The sequence below is a fragment of the Hemicordylus capensis genome, chromosome 4 (genome assembly GCF_027244095.1).
Source record: "Hemicordylus capensis ecotype Gifberg chromosome 4, rHemCap1.1.pri, whole genome shotgun sequence".
Lineage (NCBI taxonomy): Eukaryota > Metazoa > Chordata > Lepidosauria > Squamata > Cordylidae > Hemicordylus > Hemicordylus capensis.
This window is the reverse complement of record NC_069660.1, coordinates 157581132-157602763: the sequence shown is the minus strand read 5'-3', so window position 1 is coordinate 157602763 and position 21632 is coordinate 157581132. Positions and strand designations below refer to the sequence as shown.

General features: G+C 43.3%; 2 protein-coding genes across 10 annotated transcripts in view; both read left to right on the top strand.

Annotated features, from left to right (window-relative positions):
• The window catches only part of RASAL2 (RAS protein activator like 2), a 358844-nt gene that overhangs the window by 291477 nt on the left and 45735 nt on the right, over positions 1-21632 (top strand). For 5 of the 9 annotated variants that reach the window (XM_053249711.1, XM_053249708.1, XM_053249710.1 and 2 more), the window contains 2 exons: positions 11461-11614; positions 16833-16931. In XM_053249711.1, coding sequence (XP_053105686.1) covers positions 11461-11614; positions 16833-16931 — 253 coding nt within the window. Of the gene's footprint in view, positions 1-11460; positions 11615-16832; positions 16944-21632 lie in introns of all 9 variants that reach the window. The other 4 variants (XM_053249709.1, XM_053249713.1, XM_053249714.1 and 1 more) reach the window with 1 other exon arrangement.
• On the top strand, positions 8048-10001 carry LOC128322079 (ferritin light chain, oocyte isoform-like). The gene is made up of 2 exons (XM_053242788.1): positions 8048-8081; positions 9254-10001. Exons 1-2 carry the CDS (start codon positions 8048-8050, stop codon positions 9820-9822), a joined length of 603 nt encoding a protein of 200 aa, XP_053098763.1. The 3' UTR covers positions 9823-10001.

The following is a 21632-nucleotide window of genomic DNA, read 5'->3' as shown; positions in this document are numbered from 1 at the left end:
CCAGGTTAAGTGTAATTGAAATAGGGATTTGGGTGGCTAATGTTGAGAAGAAACAGATCTGTGCAAACATCCCCAGCCCCCAAAGAGCCTTTCTGCCACCCTATGCGCCTGCATGATCTTCCTGTTTACAGTAATCCTCCTTCCTGGTGATTAACCACATTCTTCGCAGAGACACTAAGCGCCACTCATTTTTCCAATACCTTCGTCTCTAATACGGGAAAGGCTCTTTTAATCTACCATCATCACTGATCATTAGAAAACAAGTGGAGTGACTTTGATTTATCTGTGTGCACTACGCCAGGGAGGCTGGGCAAATTGCCTCTTTGTTAATTACTGGACTAGAATATCAGATGGGATGTCGGTGTTGTGGTAGGACCAAATTATTATTTTTCTAGAAATATAGCTCTTTCATAAAGCAATGGCCATGTACAACTTGAGCTGTGAGGGCAGGCTAGCATTAGTTACAACTGCTTCCTGCCTATGTGGTCTAACAGTGTAGTACTTAAGAGTGCTAGAAATGGAATATACAGTTGCGCCCTGGGACAAACCATTTTCACATCCCCGGTTTCCCAACTGTAGATGGGTATTAGAGCAGGATTGTTGGTATGATATGGAAAATATGACCAGGGGCTACTTTCAGAACTAATGAGAGGGTGGACTCAGACTCCAGACCTTCTGGGAGCTGAGTTAGAACCTAGCCCCTAGAGCAGGGGTAGGCAACATGAGGCTCTTCAGATGTTGCTGAACTACAACTCCCATCACCCCCTGATCATTATACCTGGGGAGCTGTAGTTCAGCAACATTTGGAGAGGCACATGTTGCCTATACCTGCCTTAGATCCACTGTTCCTATGCTGGGCTCAGTGATTCACTTGAGTTCAAGTAGCTTTACTGGCTCTTGTACTCACACCACCCCCTCCTCCTCCTGATTGATTCATCATGTCTTTTTCTTATTTTATATCAATGTGCTCCTCCTATGAATTCCTTGTCTATGCAACAAGCCACTTGTGGGTGTGCATCCTTATCCTTCTTGCTCCTCCTTTTATCTCTGCCTGCCTCTCCTCAGCTTCCCAAGTCTTGCTAGTCCAGCTTCCGGTTTCCTTTGACCATCGCCCCACCCCTGACCTGCCTTGTCTGTCAGCCCTCTCTGGATTCTGACCTGCTCACTTCGCCCTCTTAATCCAGATGTCTCCGCATCTTTCCCCACACTGGAAGGGCTCTCTCCTCAGCACCTAACAGAAGGATATAAAGTGGCCAATAAATAAATAAAGTGTTTATCACAGCAATTTAAAACATAGGCCTAGCCCTCAATGTGGAAGTCAGCCTTTGTCTGGGCTTAACCACTTCAGGCTACAGTTGGAAACTCGCATGGCTGAATGTTCCTCCCTACATGTTCCCTGAACATAGAAGGCTAGAGCAGAACCCTTTTTGGGGGGTGGGGGGGACATCTTGTTTTCTACATGCAAGAGAATGTTTGTATAAAGAGAAGCTTTCAGTCATAAGTACTAGGATGTGCACAAAACAGATTTTGTGTTTTGTTTCAAGGTCGAAACGAAACATAGATGGCCAAAACGTTTTGAGTTTGTTCTGTAGAAACAGCCGTCTTTGATGGAACAAACACAAAACGATTCACATGTTCAGGCCATAGGGAACAATGGGGAACTTGAAACACCCCATTGTTCCCCATAGCTAGCTCCTACGGACACCAAAATGGGTTGTGTGGTAGATCATGATGGCTGTTATCTACCACACAACCCACAAAAGAAATGGGCAAGCAGGTGCTTTAAAAAAAAAAAAAACCTTTCCCCAAGAATCCCATAGGATCCTCTGGTAGTTTTGGGGAAAGATTAAAATTTGCCCACTTCTTTTGCGGGTTGGTTTGGTGGTAGGTAGTACCCATCATGCCCTACCACACCACCCACTCTGGTGTCCCTAGGAGCTACCCATGGGCAACTATGGGGTGTTTTGAGTTTCCCCATTGCTGCCTATGGCTGGAACAAGCTGCACTCACAGAGTGCAGTGCATTTTGCAACCCGGGCATGAAAAACACTGCAGAAGCACACAGTAAAAGGGACCCTCCCAACATAGAAGACACATTTCAAACACAGTCCAAAAATGGTCAAAAAAGAATCACTAACCCAGAATCCACTGCCAGCCACAGTGCCTGTGCTGCAGTAACATCATTGGCACAAGTTGCTCTCCTCTCTCACATATAATTATGACTCCTTGTGTTATTTCCTAGCACTGCAACAGCTGCCACAACAGCACCCTTACAGCAAGCATAGCCATAAGCTCAACTAAAGCAACTTCAGCCACATTTTGATTGAGTACACCTTTATTTATTTTATTTATTTTTTACACTTGTATCCTGCTCTTCCTCCAAGGAGTCCAGAGCGGTGTACTACATACTTAAGTTTCTCCTCACAACAACCCTGTGAAGTAGGTTAGGCTGAGAGAGAAGTGTCTGGCCCAGAGTCATCCAGTAAGTATCCTGGCTGAATGGGGATTTGAACTGGGGTGTCCCCGGTCCTAGTCCAGCACTCTAACCACTATACCACGCTGGCTCTCAACCTCTGCAGATTGCAGAGCAGACCAGAGCAATGAGTGAAACACAAGTTAGTCTCAGCTCAAGGCAAGACATGGAGCTTATCACAGCAATTACCAAGAAAGATTTAAATTGCGCGTGCACACACACACACATACAGCTGCCTCTGTCCATTTCTCACCACAACACTATTTCACAAACGAAACAAACCGCAACTCAAGGAAAGCAGGCAACCAAGTTCTACCTTTGACAATCTGAGATGCAGCAAAGCCAGATAATCATAGTAGCATATTATACTCGGTGCTGAAAGAAGAAAACAAAAAATCAAACTTTCCTAGATTCCTTCCTTCCTCTACTGATGTATCCTCTTCAAGAGACTATAAGAGCTCTCTCTGCCTCCCAGTCCCTTTGAATACATTTTGAAACTTGCTCCTTTTGTGTTCCCCCTCCCAGCCAATGGGGGCACAGTTGCCCATGACAACACTTGATTTCTCTGATAGCAAGCCAATCAAGAAGCAAGGAGATCACAAGCCAATCAGAAGCCAGTGCCAGAAAATCAATCAGCAAGGGGAAAATAGCCCTCCAAAATGTCACTCATAATACCTGAAACATTCCAATCAAAAAGTTTCCAAGCTCAAAATAGACCCTTTATTTGAAGGATGTTCTGTTTTGAGCTCAAAATGGCCTATTTGAGTCAGATTGTTCCAACCGTGAAACGTTCTGCACATCCCTAATAAGAACCAGCAGCAGCAGTCTGAAGGAAGTGGAGAGAGCTCACCTTTCTTTGATCCCACTTAACATTTGTCCAAATGTGTATCATTAAGAAGTTGAATGCAAACTTTGTGGTGCTAACTTTGGATTTCATCATGGGTGAGAGTAGTCACGTGGTGTTGCTGCTCCATATGTTTGAGAACAATTTGTCTGTCCCTATAGACCAAATCACCTGGCCGCTGCTATGCTATTTTTTCTACTCTACTGCAAACTGTCACTGGAATGTGTTTGTGATGACATGGAGACAAACATACATCTATTTGTTTGTTTAAAAGATTTATATCCCACCTTATACATCTTAATATCAAAGTGATTACTAAAATAACAAAAACAAACACACACAATCATAATTAAAAGCAGCATTGGTGACTGATTCACATGGAAAGTCATTGAAATCTGAAATGGGCCTTTGGTATTCACTGTGGTTCAATATGCTAAACTAAAAAAAAAAGGATTTGTCACTATAACTAATGAAGAAGAAAGCAGCCATTTAAAATGCACACAAGCTATATCTAAAACATATATTATTCTTGTACTCAAGGCTCCACCTCAGTATTGAACAAATGAACTTTTTCACATTTTAGTGGCTCTGAAGCCCTAGAAAACTATATTCAGAACATGGGGTGTCTACATAGGAATCTGTACAGATGTCAGCAGAGGATTTAACCTGCATGGTGGGATATGGTAAGTGTCTCTCAATGGAGAAAGGATCATATGTAAGGCAAGCTAAATAGGGCTCTTCCGATGTGCCATTCTTCTACCCCAACTTAATCCCCACAAGACCACTCAAAAGCTGACACAATTTCCCCCTCTCATTCCCTCTTTCTTTCAGATCTAATGTCTGGTTAACTTGCTGAAGGAGAGGGAGGGGAACTTATTTCTCTGCACTGAAAGGTCACCTTTACTGCATTTGCAGAGAGCACTCCCTGAGCTCTGCCGCCGCTGCTGCTTCTCCCTGCTGTCTTCTACCTCTAATCTCCTTATAGATGCAGCACCATGGCAACAGACTCAGGGCTGAGTGAGCCGGGCACACACCAGGAACCTTGTTTGTGTCACCTGAGGGGCAGGATACAGCATGTGAAAGATGGAGAGGAGAAAGAGGGTGATGATGACTTTAGTCTGAGTGGACCGAGAGGTTTTCCTCCTGCCCAGTGGTTTGTCCTCCCTCTTCCAGGAGGCTCATCTGTCAAACTTTAGAATATAAACAACTGCAACTTGTCTGCCTCTGGATTTGACCATGGCTGCCTTTGCAGTAAGGAATTCCTCTTCTGAGATGTAGCCAAAGAGGAGGAGGATTAAGGGGATCAGGACACATGGCACCGCTATGATTTGGGGCTGCACAGTTAGGTGGCTGTACAATTGCTTCATGTAGGTGTGCTGGATAACTTAGAATAAGTTATTGCTATGTGGAAAATTAGTCATACAAGCTGTGTATAACAATTTGTGCTTTATGCTAATGTGCCTGTTCCTTTGTGTATTCTCTCCCTTCCCCCCCCCCCCCAATATCTCCTTGCGATGGAGACCTAAGATTGGAATGGATGAGGGTTCTCTGCATCAGTCCCCACTGTTTTTTACAGTTAACTTCTCTCGGATTCTGAAGGTCAGGCAAAAAGCGGCTGCCTTAGCAGCACTTGGGGGGAAATATTGAGGAGGGTGGAGTTTGTTAGACTGGCTTTTAAAAATAATACTAGTATTTTTAGTATGATTTTCTTAGTCACAGCTGGTGATCAAGAATACATAGTTGAAGGTTAAGGTGTGTGGTGTTACAAGCAGCTATCAAAATGAAAGAGACTGCAGTCAAAACACACACAGATCATAATTTTGTAGTTGAGACTATTTTCTCAATATTTGCTTGCAAAAGTATTCTGGGGTTTCCCTCTTTCTTTTAGTTGTACAATACTCTGTAAATTGAAATTTCAGCAGTTTATCACTTTAGCTATTTCTAAAGCAGGGTGGCTGGTCCCAGATAAGACTGAAATAACGCAAGCCGTTCCAGCTGTTTGAGCTTTTCCTAAAAATGGCTTGGCCAGTAATGTTTAACATTTTACGTCTTTGGGGGGGGGAGGCGGGGGGATGTTGCTCCAGTGGTCCTGCTCCAATATCTTCTGGGTGCTTGAAGCTTAGGAGTTTACATGCTGAATTACTGGCATGGAGAAAAAGTGTTGGGAACTGCTGCTAAAAGCAATGGAATAGTTTCATGGGGGACGAGGTGGAGTGACAATTCTGGAAGGGAAGAGAAACCATGGCAAAGGTTTCCTGCTTTCTATTAGTCTTCAATACAATGAATGTGTTAAGAACTTAAAGTTGAATTGTATGGAATCCAGTAGAAGGAACTTTAACTTTCAATAAGAGACATTGGACTTTAAAAATTGCAGCAGTTACACAACTAATCCCAGATCCAGGAAATGATTTTTAAACCCCACCCCCCACCCCGAGTGAAATGATCAAAAAATGACACTCGGCTTCTGTTGAACTATCATTTATTGTGTCATATAAAAGCATGAGGTCCCTTTTCTAAGCCTGAAATACCCTTTAGTCGAAGCAGGGTTTGTAGCTGGCCATCTAATCATGTCACAATCACTTTTGGCTTGATGGATTGGTAAGAGTCAGAAACATGGCACCTTTAAAGCTTTACAAGTTTCTTGTAAATAAGCCTTTGTAAGCAAAAGTCTGCTTTATTATTATTGTTATTATTATTAATTCGATTTCTATACTGCCCTTCCAAAAATGGCTCAGGGCGGTTTACACAGAGAAATAATAAATAAATAAGATGGCTTCTTGTCCCCAAAGGGCTCACATTGTAAAAAAACACAAGATAGACACCAGCAACAGTCACTGGAGGTACTGTGCTGGGGGTGGATAGGGCCAGTTACTCTCCCCCTGCATTTTATCAGATGTAAGGTGAAGAAGACTTTTGTCTACAAACTATCAGGCCCCAAGAACTGAGATTTTAAGGTGCAACGGAATTCTTTGATTTTTTTGCTGCAATAAATTAATGTGCCTACTTGTTTGGAATTTGTAAACATGCATTGTTTTTCATGCTTTCCACGCATCTCATTTTAAAAACCCTAAATCTGGCTCTTCAGCATAGTTTACACACACAGCAGAATAAGTTGGTAGAGCAGATTTTACCATTTCAGGCTCCAGGTAAGGATGCCATTTTAAATGCTCCCTCTGTGTTAAAAAATAAAAATAAAAAATTCTGCAAATAGAAAACTAGCACAGCAGGGAACAGAATTCTACCTCAGCTGTGGGTGTTTTTATGTAGGAAAGCATTCAAAAATGTGTGTGTTGTCTTGCCATCATTCCCATCTCATCCTGCTGCAAGTCTAGATCCAGGTCTTCTTGTAGAGAGTTCAGAATGGCTTACGGGAGGGTTCCCTGTGATCCCTCAGCAAGGCATTGATTGAATCCGCACTCTCACCTTCAGCATTGCTACATGATGTGGTGCTCCCAAAGTATTCTCCATCCAGTCACTGGGCTGGCCTCACCGTTGTTTCAAAGAAATATAGATGGTAGTGTAGTTGAGTTGGATTCTTAAGAATGTTTGCATATGTTTCTGAACATTGAAAACAGTTTTGAAAATTTACTGTATTCAAAATATAAAAATAGTATTCAAAATATTGAAAACACACTGTTTTCTCTTGATGGAATGATTGGAATCCACTAATTGAGGGGAAAGTTTCCCTAGCTTGCTTGGTTGCTTTAAATGTGGTGGGGAGCATTTATGGAGTCACTGCTAATGCAAATTGGGGTTGATTGTGGAATATTATTAAGTACTTTGCGGGGGGGGGGAATAGATCCGTTGTGCTGATGAAGGTTTTCATGCTGCTGTTCACTCTATGCAGCTGACACTGTATTGTTTACAAACCTATGGCTGCAGGGCTATTTGCTGGTGGTGCCAAGGGGTGGCATTTTTCCTGCTGCAGCAGCTGAGATAAGCTAATTCATGGTTGGCCTCTTTGTGTTTGCTTTACCCTTAAAAAAAAAAAAAAAAAAGACCAAAGGCTCAAAATCTCTACAATTTATTTGATTTCCCCCCCAGAGTGTTTACAGCATAAAGCATGAACTTGGTTTCCATTGTTCAGGTTTGTGCAGAGATCACTGTGTTTGTTTTGTGTTAAAATGCACTTCTTAATTACACAGGGTCAACACACATGTAAGACACTCCTTGTTTACAGGATTGTTGTGAGGATAAACTTAACCATGTATACCACTCTGGGCTATTTGGAGGAAGAGTGGGATATAAACTAGATAGATAGATAGATAGATAGATAGATACATACATACATACATACATACATACATACATACAATAAGTGCGCTCCCTTCCCGTTTGTTGGCCTTAGCCATGGTTAAATGCCAGGTGGGTAAACCCTGGTTTAATGGGATCTAGTTGAACCGGGCACAGAGCATCTGCACCTCTAGTTCTCTTCTCAATTTGTTTTATTATGGACGTTGGCCAGACAACTCTTCTCGGCTTTCCTCTTGTCCTCCCTGCCCGTTGGCCACTGCCCAGCTGTTCTCTTGGCCGGCAGTTTCTTTCCCCCGCCCCGCCCATTGCTGTCGCTATCTCCACTGTCGTGAACAGCACACCACACTCCATCACTGTCGCAAACAGAGAGTTCGTGAGCAGCTGCCACACATGGGATTAGCAACGGGTACATTTAAGAGAAGAAGAAATTTATTTTTATTTATACACACACACACATTAGTTTCAACAGCCATTAACATGACTGCCAACGTAGTCATGCCCAAGGCCAGTGGTGAGAAATCCCACCCTAGAAGGAGAGGGAGTTAGGGAGCACCAATCATGCAGCTCGCTCACAATTGCTGAGACATGTTATCTACACCCACTAACAATGTTACCTTAAGACAACCATCCATCAGCTTGATTTATTTCAAGCGGGGTGAGAAGGTCACTCAGTCAGAGGCAGAAGTGAGCTGAAAAAGAAGAAGAGTCTCTAAATAAAGACTTTTCTGGCATTAATTCTTATGTCAGTTGTAATATGGAGAAGAATGCAGAATCATGTAGGCTAGAGCTAGGATGATAGCCCTACCTTGTGAAAACCTGATGTTTTGAAAGTGATTTATGGAGTGAGTTAGTTGAAATTGGCAACTGTTCGTTGCTCTTTGTTTTGGAAATACTGTTCTGATCTGTGTGTTCTTGGCTTCATTATGTATAATTGTATAGAAAAACATTTTTATAAATGATAATAATGCCATCAAGGAGAAGACAATGCAGGATAGGAGTTATAGTCTCAGCAACATGCTGAATGTAAGAGGCCCTGACTTGGTGATGCCATGTTGCAGACGTAATGTCTAGGAATTGCTATGTTCAACATGAGCTAGGACGATGACAACCCATGAGAGAGAATTGTTGAAAAATAGTAAGGCTGACTAAGGCTTCTACTCTGGACCCAAAGGAACCATTCTTCTGAACTGAGAGTCAGAGAACTCTTTATGTTTATCTGTTGTGCATGGCAGTGGCACTATTTCTGATTTCAGTTCAGGAAGTCTTTTGTAATTCTGTAATGCAAAGGAAAAATAGAACTATTAATTCTACGCCTAATTTAGGAAAATTAGGAATCCCTAATTTCTAATTTACCCCAGTAGCCAGATTTTAGTTATGGATTTATTGGGTCCTGGCCAGCTGTTTGCCCACTGACCAGAAAATGAAGCATGTGCTCCAGAAGTATGAGGAGAATTTTTTCTCTTCTTCTTTTTCTCAATTTTTCCCTCTAGCTTTGGGCTTCAAGCTCTAGCTATAGTTCTTTTGATTTTTCTTTTAATTTTCATTGGGTCTCCTGTTTTGAGTTCTATCCTTTGTGTTGCTAAGACTGATTTGCAGACTCATTCAACATATTTGGTGAGATGCCAGGCTGAGCTGCTTCTTGGCCTTGGCTGCTTTGCTCTTGCTTCAACAGTGCTTGAACAGAGCAGGGTCACGGCCACCCCACCCTGCATTCCTTTGCCAGTCCAGCCAGCCAGAACTACCATGCAGACAGCAAAGCAAGTGTGAACTGCTTGGTCAACCGCTTCCTCCAAGCCAGCTGCACCTACCTGTCCGTAGGCTTCTATTTCATTCAGGATGATGTGGCTATATCCAAGTTTGCATCCTTCTTCTGGGACCTGTCTGAGGAGAAACATGAGCAAGCGGAGAAGCTCCTAGCCTTCCAGAACTGCCGTGGCGGGGAGAGTTGTCCTCCAGGATGTCAAAAACCAGAGCAGGATGAGTGGGGGGAATGGAGCTGCTGCCATGCTTGCCGCTATTCAACGAATGAGAAGAGCATGAACCAAGCTCTGCTGGAGATGCACCAGATTGTGATGCGCCATGTCGATCCCCATATGTGTGACTTCCTGGAGACTCACTACCAGGATGAGGAGGTGAAGTTGATCAAGAAGCTGAGAGACCATGTGACTAACCTGAAGCGCACTCGTGCCCACAAAGATGACTTTGGCGAGTACCTCTTTGACTGCCTAACCCTGGGCGAGTCCAGCTACTAAATGCAGAAGTGCTGGCTCTCCTCTCAACTCCTGCAGTCTGGCCCAAGTGTGTTGCTTTAATTACTGTGTGTCAGAAGCTGGCTGCTCAGTACATAAGGCATGCCTCTGTACCCTACCCAACTTGAGGGGGAGAGTCTGTAACAGGCATTAAATAAACTTGGCAGTAAGCACTAAAAAAACCCATGTTTTGTGAGATGCCTACTGAATTCTTTAATATGTTTATAGTTTTTAAGATTAACCTTTCTACCTTATTTATTTTGTAATGCAAGTAATATGTTAATTTGATTTCTGGAGTGGGTGTTTCACTTTCTGGGTAGTGGGCAAACAGATTGTCAGGACCCAATAAACCCATAACCAAAATCTGGCTACTGAGCCAGAATTTTTTTTACTATTAAAAAAATTCCAACACTTTTTGAAAGAGGATATAACTTTTGTTCTTATTTAACCAGAGGCAGGGGGAGAAACAGTGTGGCATAAGAACAGCCCTGCTGGATCAGGCCCAAGGCCCATCTAGTCCCACATCCTGTTTCGCACAGTGGCCCACCAGATGCCACTGGAAGCCTACAACAGGAGTTGAGGGCATGCCCTCTCTCCTGCTGTTAGTCCCCTGCAACTGGTACTCAGAGGCATCCTACCTTTGAGGCTGGAGGTGGCCCTCCGATTAGTAGCCATTGATAGACCTCTCCTCCATGAAGTTATCCAAGCCCCTCTTAAAGCCATCCAGGTTGTTGGCTGTCACCACATCTCGTGGCAGAGAATTCCACAAGCTGATTATGCGTTGTGTGAAAAAATACTTCTGTTTGCTGGTCCTACATTTCCTAGCAATCAATTTCATGGGATGACCCCTGGTTCTAGTGTTATGTGAGAGGGAGAAGATTTTCTCTCTATCCATTTTCTCCACTCCATGCATGATTTTATAAACTTCTATCATGTCTCCCCGCAGTCACCTTTTTTCTAAACTAAATAGGTGTTGTAGCCTTGCCTCATAAGAAAGGTGCATAACAGACTTGCACAAAATAAGTCTGGTTTCAAATTCCCTTCAGTTTACTGCTTGTGCCAGCTGTTGTGTCCCAGCCAACCCTACCTTACAGGATTGTTGTGAGAGTTAAATAGGAGATGTATGATACTGCAAGCTCCTTGGAGGAAGGCCTGGATGGAAATGTGATAATGAGAAAGTGCAAGTAATCATTGGTTCCAACTCCCAGGTGCTTTCAGTTTTCATGGCTGCCTGTTACTTTACAAGACATTTGTGTTTGGGTGGGGGAAAGGAATCTGACAACTTGAGAGAGACCATTTTTGCTTCATAGCAGGATGAAGTATATACAGTTGCTAGGGAGAAGTGTTTGAGTGGTTCGGCAAGGGTGTTGCCAGCAGAATTTTGGATTCTGAAAAAGAGGTAGGCAGCATTTAGTAAGAGATGTCAGTACATGTATTTTTCTTTAAGGGTTATAAAGTCAGTTGTCAAGGGTACATAATCCAAACATGTACAATATTTCTAGTTTGTGGATCTGCCAAATCTTGTCTGGCATATCTTATTTCCAGAACTCACTGTAAAAGAGAGGCCAAAAAACCCGTTTTATTGAACCACCTCCTGTTTTCCTGGTGTCTTATTTCTGCCTCCTCCTACCTTTTGCACAGGTCCCGTGGCTTGCCAAAGCTGAAAGAATCTCGTTCTCATGAATCTTTGCTAAGTCCAGGTAGTGCTGTGGAGACACTGGATCTCGGAACAGAAGAGAGGGTCTTCGTCAAACCTCTTCATAGCAGTATCCTTGGACAAGACTTCTGTTTTGAGGTTAAAAAAATTTTTTTTTAAGAGCATCTCTTCCCTTCCCAAAAAAAGAAGGGTGGGGCGGGTGGGTGGGAGAAAGAAAAAAGAGATAAATTGCTTAACCCACTCAGTCTGGTTTCTTATCTCACTCTTTGTGGATTTCATAACTGGGTGAGCAAATTGGTTGCTTGGGATTTACTGAGGCAAGGGAGTAGACTATCTGATCACCAAACAGTCAGTTCTAAACTCCTTGGGGCTACTGACATCAGTCCTTCATCAGGAAGAAATCTTTTCCATTGCTGCATTGTCCTAATTGAAAATTACAACAAATGTCTGAGAGAGGGAAATTAGGGAGGTACAATGTATTATTGAGCGTATTTCAGCTGATATAGCATTGCAGCAGAATGTTCATCTCTGAGGACTACATTAGCAATATATCATACAGTGCAGGTCAGCAACTGATTTGCATGATTTGATAGTATCAGTCATTATTTTCTTACCATTTTAAAATGTTTGGCAAATGCAGAACTACATTCTGAAGACACATTACCTGAACAATAATATTTATATATTTATAGTGTGCATCGGGAGTGTGCACAGAACATGTTTTGCATTTTGTTCTGAGCTCAGAGCAGAACGCAAAGCACCGATATGCTCCGCCGGAACAATCGGCCGAGCTGGTTGTCATGGAACATTCCGGCAGGCTGGTGAGGGGCGTGGGGGCAGGTACCTTTAAAAAAAAAAGTTCTTCTTACCACTGATACTTGCAAGAAGTGGTGAGGAGTGGCACTGCAGCAGTATCCCAGAGGCCCCTCCTATGGCACGAAAATGGCTGCTGCGCATGTGCAGTTGTTCCATTCCGAGCCTGGAATGCCACTAGTGTAAAGGGTGTTCTGCTCTGGGTTTGGAATACTCAGAACGGCCCATTCAGAGTCAGAACATTCCGCCTTCAAAAGGTTCTGCACATCCCTAGTATGTATAACCTGCCTTGCATCCCCAAAGAGAATTTACAATAAGGTAATTACAAATCACATAAAATACAGATTTGGTAATGGCTTCTAAAAATCACATCAAAATTAAAACAAAAAATCAATTAAAACAGTACAATTTGACTCTGCTTAAAAGACTAGAGAGAATTAAATGAGTTGCAAGCTATCAGATGTTTCCCCAAAATGAGCCTGGCTGGCCTCTGTGGAGAGAGCACATTCCACAATTCCCCTACTGCAGCAGAAAAGGCCTGCTTCACGTGGTAATCTCCAAAGGAGGCAGTGCTACAGCAAGCAGGGGGGTCTTCAAATATGTAAACCGGGAGTCAGGCATTGAAGAAAATTGATAAGTGGGTCTCATGAGAGTTGAAAATGAGAGAACAGGGCTTATTTTGCTTGTATAATTTTATCTGGTCCTTCAATGATTTTCTAATTACATACATTGAAAATCTTTTTAACTAAACAGGCTAGAAATGTAATTTAAATGTTCAAAGGGGAGCCAAGATTTTTCTTTTTGGCATTCGTGGACAGTCGTGGAGGTGCTGTGTTGCTGTCTGCTTCAGGGTTACACAGATCTCTTTATTGGAAAGAACAGATTTAGAGGAACTATTTTATCCTAGCATAAAGTTGCCTTCTATGCAATTACAGGAGAACCTCATTAATCGTGGACTTAACATCCGCAGTTTTGCATACCCGCAGTTGGGTAATTGGCACCCAACCTCAGTATATTGGGGGGGGGAGCCGGAAAAGGGTTGGCTTGTGTATCCACAGGTTGGGGGTAGGTGGACATGACCTCTGAGGTAACTTCCGCCCACCATTTTGTGTAAGGGGGCCATTTCCTGGCTCGCTTTTTTAAAAGACAGAGAAACCCCCGAATATTTTGACTTTAAAAAGGCAAATGGAAGTATTTGGGGGGCATTGCTGGACAGCTGGGGGCAGAGTATGGCCCTTTCAGCCAATTCTGCCCACTTTGGGGTTGTTATACTAAAAAATCCAAAAAAACCTCCACGATTTTTTTCGGCAAAATCACCTGCAAATTGCAGCATTTGGGGGCATTGCTGGATAGCTGGGGACAGACTGGGCACAGTAGGGCACTTTCCCCCATGATTTTCAGGCATTTTTGCCCATTTTGGCACCTTTTCTGATCTCCGGAATCCTAACCAAGTCAATCCCATTGGTTCAATTACTCAGTATTCACAGTTTCCTTATCCTCAATAATTATGGAGAATAGAACCCCGCAAATACTGAGGGTTCTCCTGTATATGCAAGATTACAACAAACACTGTACTTTCCTTCAGAAAATATGCTTCAGCTTCTTTACCCCTGCTAACTGGGCAAAGAGGGACCTTTTTAACATAGTGATTCTCTTTACTGAACAGGGGGAGAGTAACTGGCCTTATCCACCCCCAGCACAGTACCTCCAGTGACGGTTGCTGGTGTCTATCATGTTTCTTTTTAGATTGTGAGCCCTTTGGGGACAGGAAGCCATTCTGTTGATTGATTATTTATCTATGTAAACCACTTTGGAACCTTTTGTTGAAAAGCAGTATATAAATATTTGTTGTTGTTGTTGTTGTTGTTTATGTGTTGCATATACAAAAACTGCAGGAGGCCCTCTTTATTCATGCGGGTTCTGTTCTCATCATATTCTGCAAGTTCAGAAACCACTAATAAAGAAACCTTACCTCTATGAGACTCCAGGCATTAAGTCCCTAAAAAAAATAATAATAATAACCAACCAAAAAATTGTGGTGGGGGAGGGAATAAGAGGAGAAAAGCACAGTACCTTGGTCTCCAGCAATGCCCCGCAAAGTAGCCAGATTTTTGGCAAATATTCTCCTCCCTGCTTCTTTAGAAGAGCCAGAAGCTGGTTCCATGTTGTAAAATGGCAGCCGGAAAGACACTGGAAGTCATTTCCAGCCACTCGGGAACCACAAACAGGCAAATCTCGGCTATCTATTATATTAATTATCCTGGGTGTGCCTTGGAATGTGCGTCCCAGAGCCCAGCTGCTTGGCTGGGCAGCAGTTGCGCCTGATTGGCTGAGGCGCACCCAGGAGGATTGGTTGCTGCAACAGCGGCCCGGCCATGGAGGCCAGAGGTGGCGGGCTCGGCCTGGCCTCAGAGGAAGGCCCAGGAAGGCGGAAAGAAAGTGGTGGTGGGGAGAAGTGGCAGTGGGGAAGAGAGGTGGCTTGGCCTGGAAGCAGAGACTGGGGCAGAAGAGGGGGAGAGGTAACCGCCGGCCCCAAAGAGCGCACAGATGCTCTGTCTGGAGTCAGCTAGTTTTTCATATTTCGGCTGAAGAAACCAGGTCTTGAAGACCTGTCCTTGGATACGTGAAACCACGGTTGTGTCAAGCACGGATAATGAGGACCTCCTGTAATTTTTGTTTAATTGTATAAGAACCTGACTGATATATCAATTCCCCCCCCCAAAATTCAGTCTTTCCTGGCATGAAACTTCACAGCTCTTAAGAATAAACATGATCTGATCTGTGTTCTTTGGCATACATAATGTGAAAAGTTAAAGTTTCCCAGCCAACTTGCTAAACTGAATTTGGATAATGGTTTCTAAAGGGCCTGAATTGAACTGATGCATAGCTGCCTTCAGTTATGCAGAAATTCTTGGACATGAACAAAATAAAAATATATATAACCTTATCTCAGCCCATGGAAACAAAGATCTGCACTTGCTTGCCTGGGAGGTTGTTTTGTTGCAAGAAACACTCAAAAACTATCATAACACTATATCAGAATTCCAATAGGTGAAAGCTTTTTCTGGTTTGCTTCAATCCAGTAATTAAAGTAATTAAATATATTTACTTTAGTGAGAAACCTGGGTTTGCCCTCACAGTTTGGTGAGAATTAGTATAGTGAAAACATAAGTGGTCTTCACAGAAAGAGAAATCAGTCATGTAGGTATTTCTACCTACATGGCAATTCAATTGCCAAGATCACTCCAACTCTGCTCCTCATGCTTGGTATTTAAAACTTTAGAATGCCTACTGTCACAGCTGCTCTTCCCCTGTTATGAGGAAGGATACAACCACCACGTTCTAATATGTGTAAGATATTTTAAAGGAGTCCAACCAAAGGGAGAAGATAGGCCCATTCTCCACATACAAGTGCTTCCATAGAATTGCACCAGACCATTCTGCCTTTGAAACTATTTGCTTGTACTGGGCTCGTCTAATAAAACTCACATTCATTTGTCAAGATGAACAAACATAGCTTCCAAGTTTAGTGAGTGAAAGAAGCGGCAGCTTAACTGCACTTTCAACTGACTTTGCGCACGCAAAGCATTACTGGGAGCTTTGCCGAGCGAGCCGCAGTGGGGAAGGGGCGGCAGGGAGATATCCTGTCACCCCAATTACACTACTAGTTACGGCGCCAGATCGGGAAAGCGGCGGGAGGGGTAAGTAAACCCTCCCGCCGCTCTTAAAGCGACCCCCCACCCCAGTGCTGGACCGCAATGTGGCGGTTCCGTGCACACCTCTAATCTAGTTCAGCATCCTTTTTCACACAGTGGCCGACCAGATGCCTCTGGGAAGCCTACAGACAAGAAGTGAGGGCATGCCCTCTCTCTTGCTGTTGATTCCCTGAAACTGGTATTCAGAGGCATCCTGCCTCTGAGCCTGGAGGTAGTCCTTTAGTAGAACAGTCAACATCCTGAGTTCTGTAAGCCTCATACTGAAGACTTCCCATAATAGATTGCCAGACTTGTCCATCCTCTTTCACATTGTTTCACACCCTTTTTAAATATTAGGTTTTTGTTGTTTAGAAGTTTTGAAATTTAGTCATGAAATTAGATGTCAGGTACAAAATTTAGTATGAGCAACAATATTCGGTGGCGGGGGAAGCTTCCTACGCATACTTTCTAATCTTTTTGCCTCTGAAGGAAAGGCTTAGAGGTGTTGGGGGCCAATTGGCAGTGGATGGAGGCTATAGAACTTCACAAGTTCAAAGTATGGAGCTTTTGTTGCCTGCATATTAGTCCCTTCTAGTCTGAAGGTGGTCCTTACCACTTTCCTCTCCCTTATGGTTTGCCAATAAAATAAAATAAAAATAAATTCCATGGGAAATTAATACATAGAAGCAAAATAAATTATGTGCAAATTTACACAGTTTGCTTAATTGATTATTTGCAAGTATTTTAAGATTTCTTGTTCAAGGAGCCATGCTCTTTCTCCATTATTGAAGATCACTCTCTCACACATGCAGGTCTGGCTGATACTAACCTTGCTTAATATATTGTAGGTAACTTATTCCAGTGGCAGTAAATGCTTCAGCTGCTCTTCAGCCGCCGAAAGAGACAAGTGGATGGAAAACCTGCGGAGGGCAATACAACCTAACAAGGTACCATATAAGGTGAAGCTCCAGGAAAACATCCAGTGGTAAAAAGCACCCTTAGTAATTGCATTCTTGGCCAAGCAGTATATCAAACTCTTCCCAAACAGGCACACCCATTTAATTAGGTTGATGGTATCATTGTAGGCGCCCCAGGAGGAAAACTACTCAGTAACACCAAATGATACTGTGCTCAGCTTGCTACAAAAGTGCAATAGATTAAGTCTTTAAGACACAGTCTTCTGTCAACCTTGCTAATGATTCTGTTCTCCAGAAGACTTGTCGTCCTCTGACTTATTGAAAAAATGTCTCTTCTCACTGTATAAGCACTTTCATTAGCAGAGTGCCCTAATGACCAGCAGACAGATGCTGATAACAGGTCAATTCTGGGGTATTTGCATTTTTTGAAAATGATTATCCAAAGATAAAACCTGTCATAAAGCCAGTTGCTATATCACAGGCCCTTTTCGCTAATCTCAGTGTTTCACCATTAATAAGGGTATGTCTTACAATGTTGATCCATTTCAGTCTGACTTCCTGCTGAGGTTTGGGACAGAAGCTGCTTTGACCCTCTGATAGAGTATCTCTTCTGAGGGGAAAATGGGAGAGTGTAACTCTGTTAATTCTCTCAGACCTCTTAGCAACTATTGGTGCAATTGACTGTGACGTTCTTGGACTGTTTGTGTGGGTTGGGGTGTAGGAGGTAGTGCTCTGCAGTTCTACCCCTGTGTATCAGATGGTTTCAGAAGGTTTCAAATTGTTCTGCAAGGTTCCATTTTGTTTCCCATGATTTTTAACATAATCTACATGAAATTTGTGGGTGAGGTTATTTTGAGGTTGAAGCATTTTGTTCCTTTTCCTTTTCATCATGTGTGACAGTTCTCTGTGGATGACTGACTCAGCTTAGTAATGGTCTAGATGAGGATGGATAAACTGAAATGTAATTCAGACAAGTCAGAGACTCTGATATGGAGAGAGGAATCTAGTGATCTAGATATGAGGAATGTGCCAGTTTTCTGCTCAAGGAGCAAGCTCATAGCTTAAAAGTGCTCCTGGATTTGATATTGCTTTTAGACATGCAAGTGACTACCACAGCAAGCAGTGAGTTCAGAGGCACTCTTACTTCTGGATCTCCGGACCGAAGTCCAGGGCCTCCACACTCCATGAGGCCCTCAAATCCACTTTAGTCTGTCCTGGGTGGTGTAGTCGCCAGCCCGCACTGCGCCGGGCGGCTGAGCATGACCTCTGCTTTAGAGACTGAGTGGGGAAAGAAATATGTGAGATGGAAATATGTTAAGGAGCGTGTTGAAATGTTTCTTCTAATTCATATTCACATAAATATACCTATTTTATATTCATGTTCTTGTGAATTCAGTTGCTGTTTGTGCCCTCAAGAACTCATGTGTTAAAAATACTGTGTGTGTGTGTGTGGTAGGGATGTGCAAACCAACTCATCCTCAAACCAGTTTGCCATCGAGCTGGCCCGGTCCAAGGGCTTGTCCTTGAGCCAGACCAGACCTGGTTTTCAAGCCAACCCTTCCAGGCTGGTTCAGATGTTCTTTTTTTAAATGGTGGACTTACCACCTCTGAGGCTTGCAGGGGGTGCTGCTACCACCATGGGGGAGTCTCCGGCTGCTCGCCCTCTCCCTGGTCTCCCCTGGGCCATTCTCAGAGCTTGCGGCAGCAATTTGTGTGGCTGGGTCACAACCAAATAGCCTGTACGCATGCACGGCAGCATCCAAAGGGCTCAAAAGGCCTTTAGTTCCAGTCTCCAAAATTACTTAGGTGCACCTCTGAGCGAGTTCTTATGGCTCCAGTTATGCCCCTTTCAGGAGGCCAAGGGACCATGAGCCCCTTGGGGATAGGATGGTTAAGGAAAAAATACTGTAAGCCGCTCTGAGCGTATGGGATACAGCAGGATATAAATCTAACAAATAATAAATAAGAGTCTCCAATAAGTACTCCACATCATCCTGAGAGGAGGTATTAGGTAGAGTGCCACAAGGCTCTATCCTGAGCAGCATACTCTTCAGTACTTCCATAAATGACTTGGAGAGGGTGCTTACCAAATCTACAGATGACAGAAAAGTGGGAGAGATAGCTAAAACCTAAGAAGACAAAATCAAGATTCAATCCAATCTGACCAGGCTTAAATGTTGGGCCAAATCCAACAGGGTGAAGTGCAGCCCTAGGCTGCTGTAACAGAGGAATTGTGTCCAGATCACATTAAGTAATTATTCCACTATATTCTATGTTGGCCAGACTTCATTTGGAATACTCTGTCCAATTCTAGGCCCACATTTTAAGAAGGATATTGATAAACTGGGGAACGGGTTCAGAGGAGGGCAGTGAAGGGGTTCTGGAAAACAGGTTCTTTGTGGAATGATTGAAGGAGCTAGGTATGTTCAGCCTGGAGAAGAGAGAACTAAGGTGGGGTGGGTGGGTAGATGATAGGCATCTTCAGGTATCTGAAAAGCTATCATGTAGAAGAAGGAGCAAACTTGTTCTCTGTTGCTCCTGAAAGCAGGATTGGAACTAATGGGTTAAAATTACAAGGAAACAGATTTAAGTCAGTTATTAGAAATAAATGCTTAACTGTAAGAGCTGTTTGATAGTGAAGCACTCTGCCTTGTGCAGTAATGAGGAGTCTCCCTCGCTAGTGGTTTTCCTGCAGAAGCTGGAGAGCCCTCTGTCAGAAATGATGTAGTAGTTTTCCTGTCCCTACGTGGGAGTTAGACTAGAAGACCTCCATTGCCCCTTCCAACTCTATGATTCTATTATCTAGCCACTGTTCTGAATACTCTCTAGCTGACTACTGCAATGTGCTGTATATGGGGGCTAAGCTTGAAGGCAGGTCAACATATTCAACTGATCTAGAATGTGGCAGGCTAAGCTGGAGCAAGCCACGGGGTACATATATAATTTTATTTAACTTTGAGCTACATTGATTACCACTTTTTGTTTCTGGGCTGTATTCAAGATGCTAGCTTTGACCTACAGTGCCCAGAATAGCCTGCATCCAGGTCGCTTTAGGAAAACCATTTCCCATATTAACCCACTGTTTACAAAGATCATCTGGAGAACTATTGTTGCAAGTGCTTCTGGTGCTGAAAGTGATGTCCTCAATTAAGAACAAAGCTTCTTCTGCCAAACTTTTTATTATCCTTAAGTTGCTTCATTTCTTCTCTGCATTGCTGCTAGTAGTTTTGGGTTTTGTAATTTTTAATTGTTTGATTTTAGTTTGGTGTAGTTATTGTTGGTTGATGTGTAATGACAATGAAATACAGTCCATCTTCCAAACTCCACAAGTTTTTTCAAATATATCTTTATTGCATAAATAAAAAACATAAAACAGATGTTCAAAGTTAGAAGACGTTGCTGATTCCCACCACCACGATTCACAGTAGGGAAGGAGCTGGGGTTGTGCTCCCAGCTCTGAGGCAGGCACGCTGGCTGCCATTTTGCCTCATAAGAACATAAAAACAGTCCTGCTGGATCAGGTCTGAGGCCTATCTAGTCCAACATCCTGGACCACACAGTGGCCCACCAGATGCCGCTGGGGAGCCCCTGGAGGGTATGTGCATGCCCTCTCTCCTGCTGTTGCTCCCCTGCAACTGTTATTGAGAGGCATCATGCCTCTGAGACTGGAGGTGTCCAACAGCCACCAAACTAGTAGCCATTGATAGACCTGTCCTCCATGAATTTGCCTAAATTCCTTTTAAAGCCATCCAAGGTGGTGGCCATCACCACGTCCCATGGCAAAGAGTTCCATAGATTAATTATATGCTGTGTGAAAAAGTACTTCCTCTTGTCAGTCCTACATTTCCTTACCTTCAGTTTCATGGGGTGACCCCTGGTTCTAGTGTTGCGAGAGAGAGAAGGAAAAAAATTTCCTCTATCCACCCTCTTCACTCCATGCATACTTTTATACACCTCGATCATGTCTCCCCTTAGTCAGCTTTTTTCCAAGGTAGAGCCCCAGATGCTGTAGCCTAGCCTCATAAGGAAGGTGCTCCAGGCCCCTGATCATCTTGGTTGCCCTCTTCTACACCTTTTCCAGATATAATATCCTTCTTAAGATAGGGTGACCAAAGCTGTACACAGTACTTCAGATGTGGCCGCACCATAGATTTGTATAAGGGCATTATAATGTTAGCATTTTTATTTTCAATCCCCTTCCTAATGACTCCTAGTATGGAATTAGCCTTTTTCACAGCTGAAAGGTTGACACTTTCAATGAGCTGTCCACCACGACCCCAAGATCTCTCTCCTGGTCAGTCACCGACAGCTCAGATCCCATCAGTGTATATGTGGAGCCGGGGGGGGTTGCCCCAATATGCATCACTTTATGCTTGTTTACATGGAACCACATTTGCCGTTGCCCACTCCCCCAGCTTGGAGGGATCTTTTTGCAGCTCCTCACAATCTGTTGTGGATTTCACTACCCTAAATAGTTTAGTGTCATCTGCAAATTTGGTCACTTCACTGCTTACTTCAACTTCTAGATCATTTATGAACAAGTTGAAGAGCACTGGTCCCAGTACCGATCCCTGGGGGACCCCACTTCTTACTTCCCTCCACTGTGAAAACTCTCCATTTATACCTACCTTCTGTTTCCTGTCCTTCAACCAGTTTCTGATCCTCATATGAACCAGTCCCCTTAACCCATGACTGCTAAGTTTACTCAAGAGCCTTTGGTGGATAACTTTG

Coding starts and splice junctions, on each gene's coding strand:
- LOC128322079 (XM_053242788.1), top strand. CDS start 8,048: ATGACTGCCAACGTAGTCATGCCCAAGGCCAGTG. Junction 8,082..9,253: donor AGTCATGCCCAAGGCCAGTG/GTGAGAAATCCC, acceptor GTGCTTGAACAG/AGCAGGGTCACGGCCACCCC.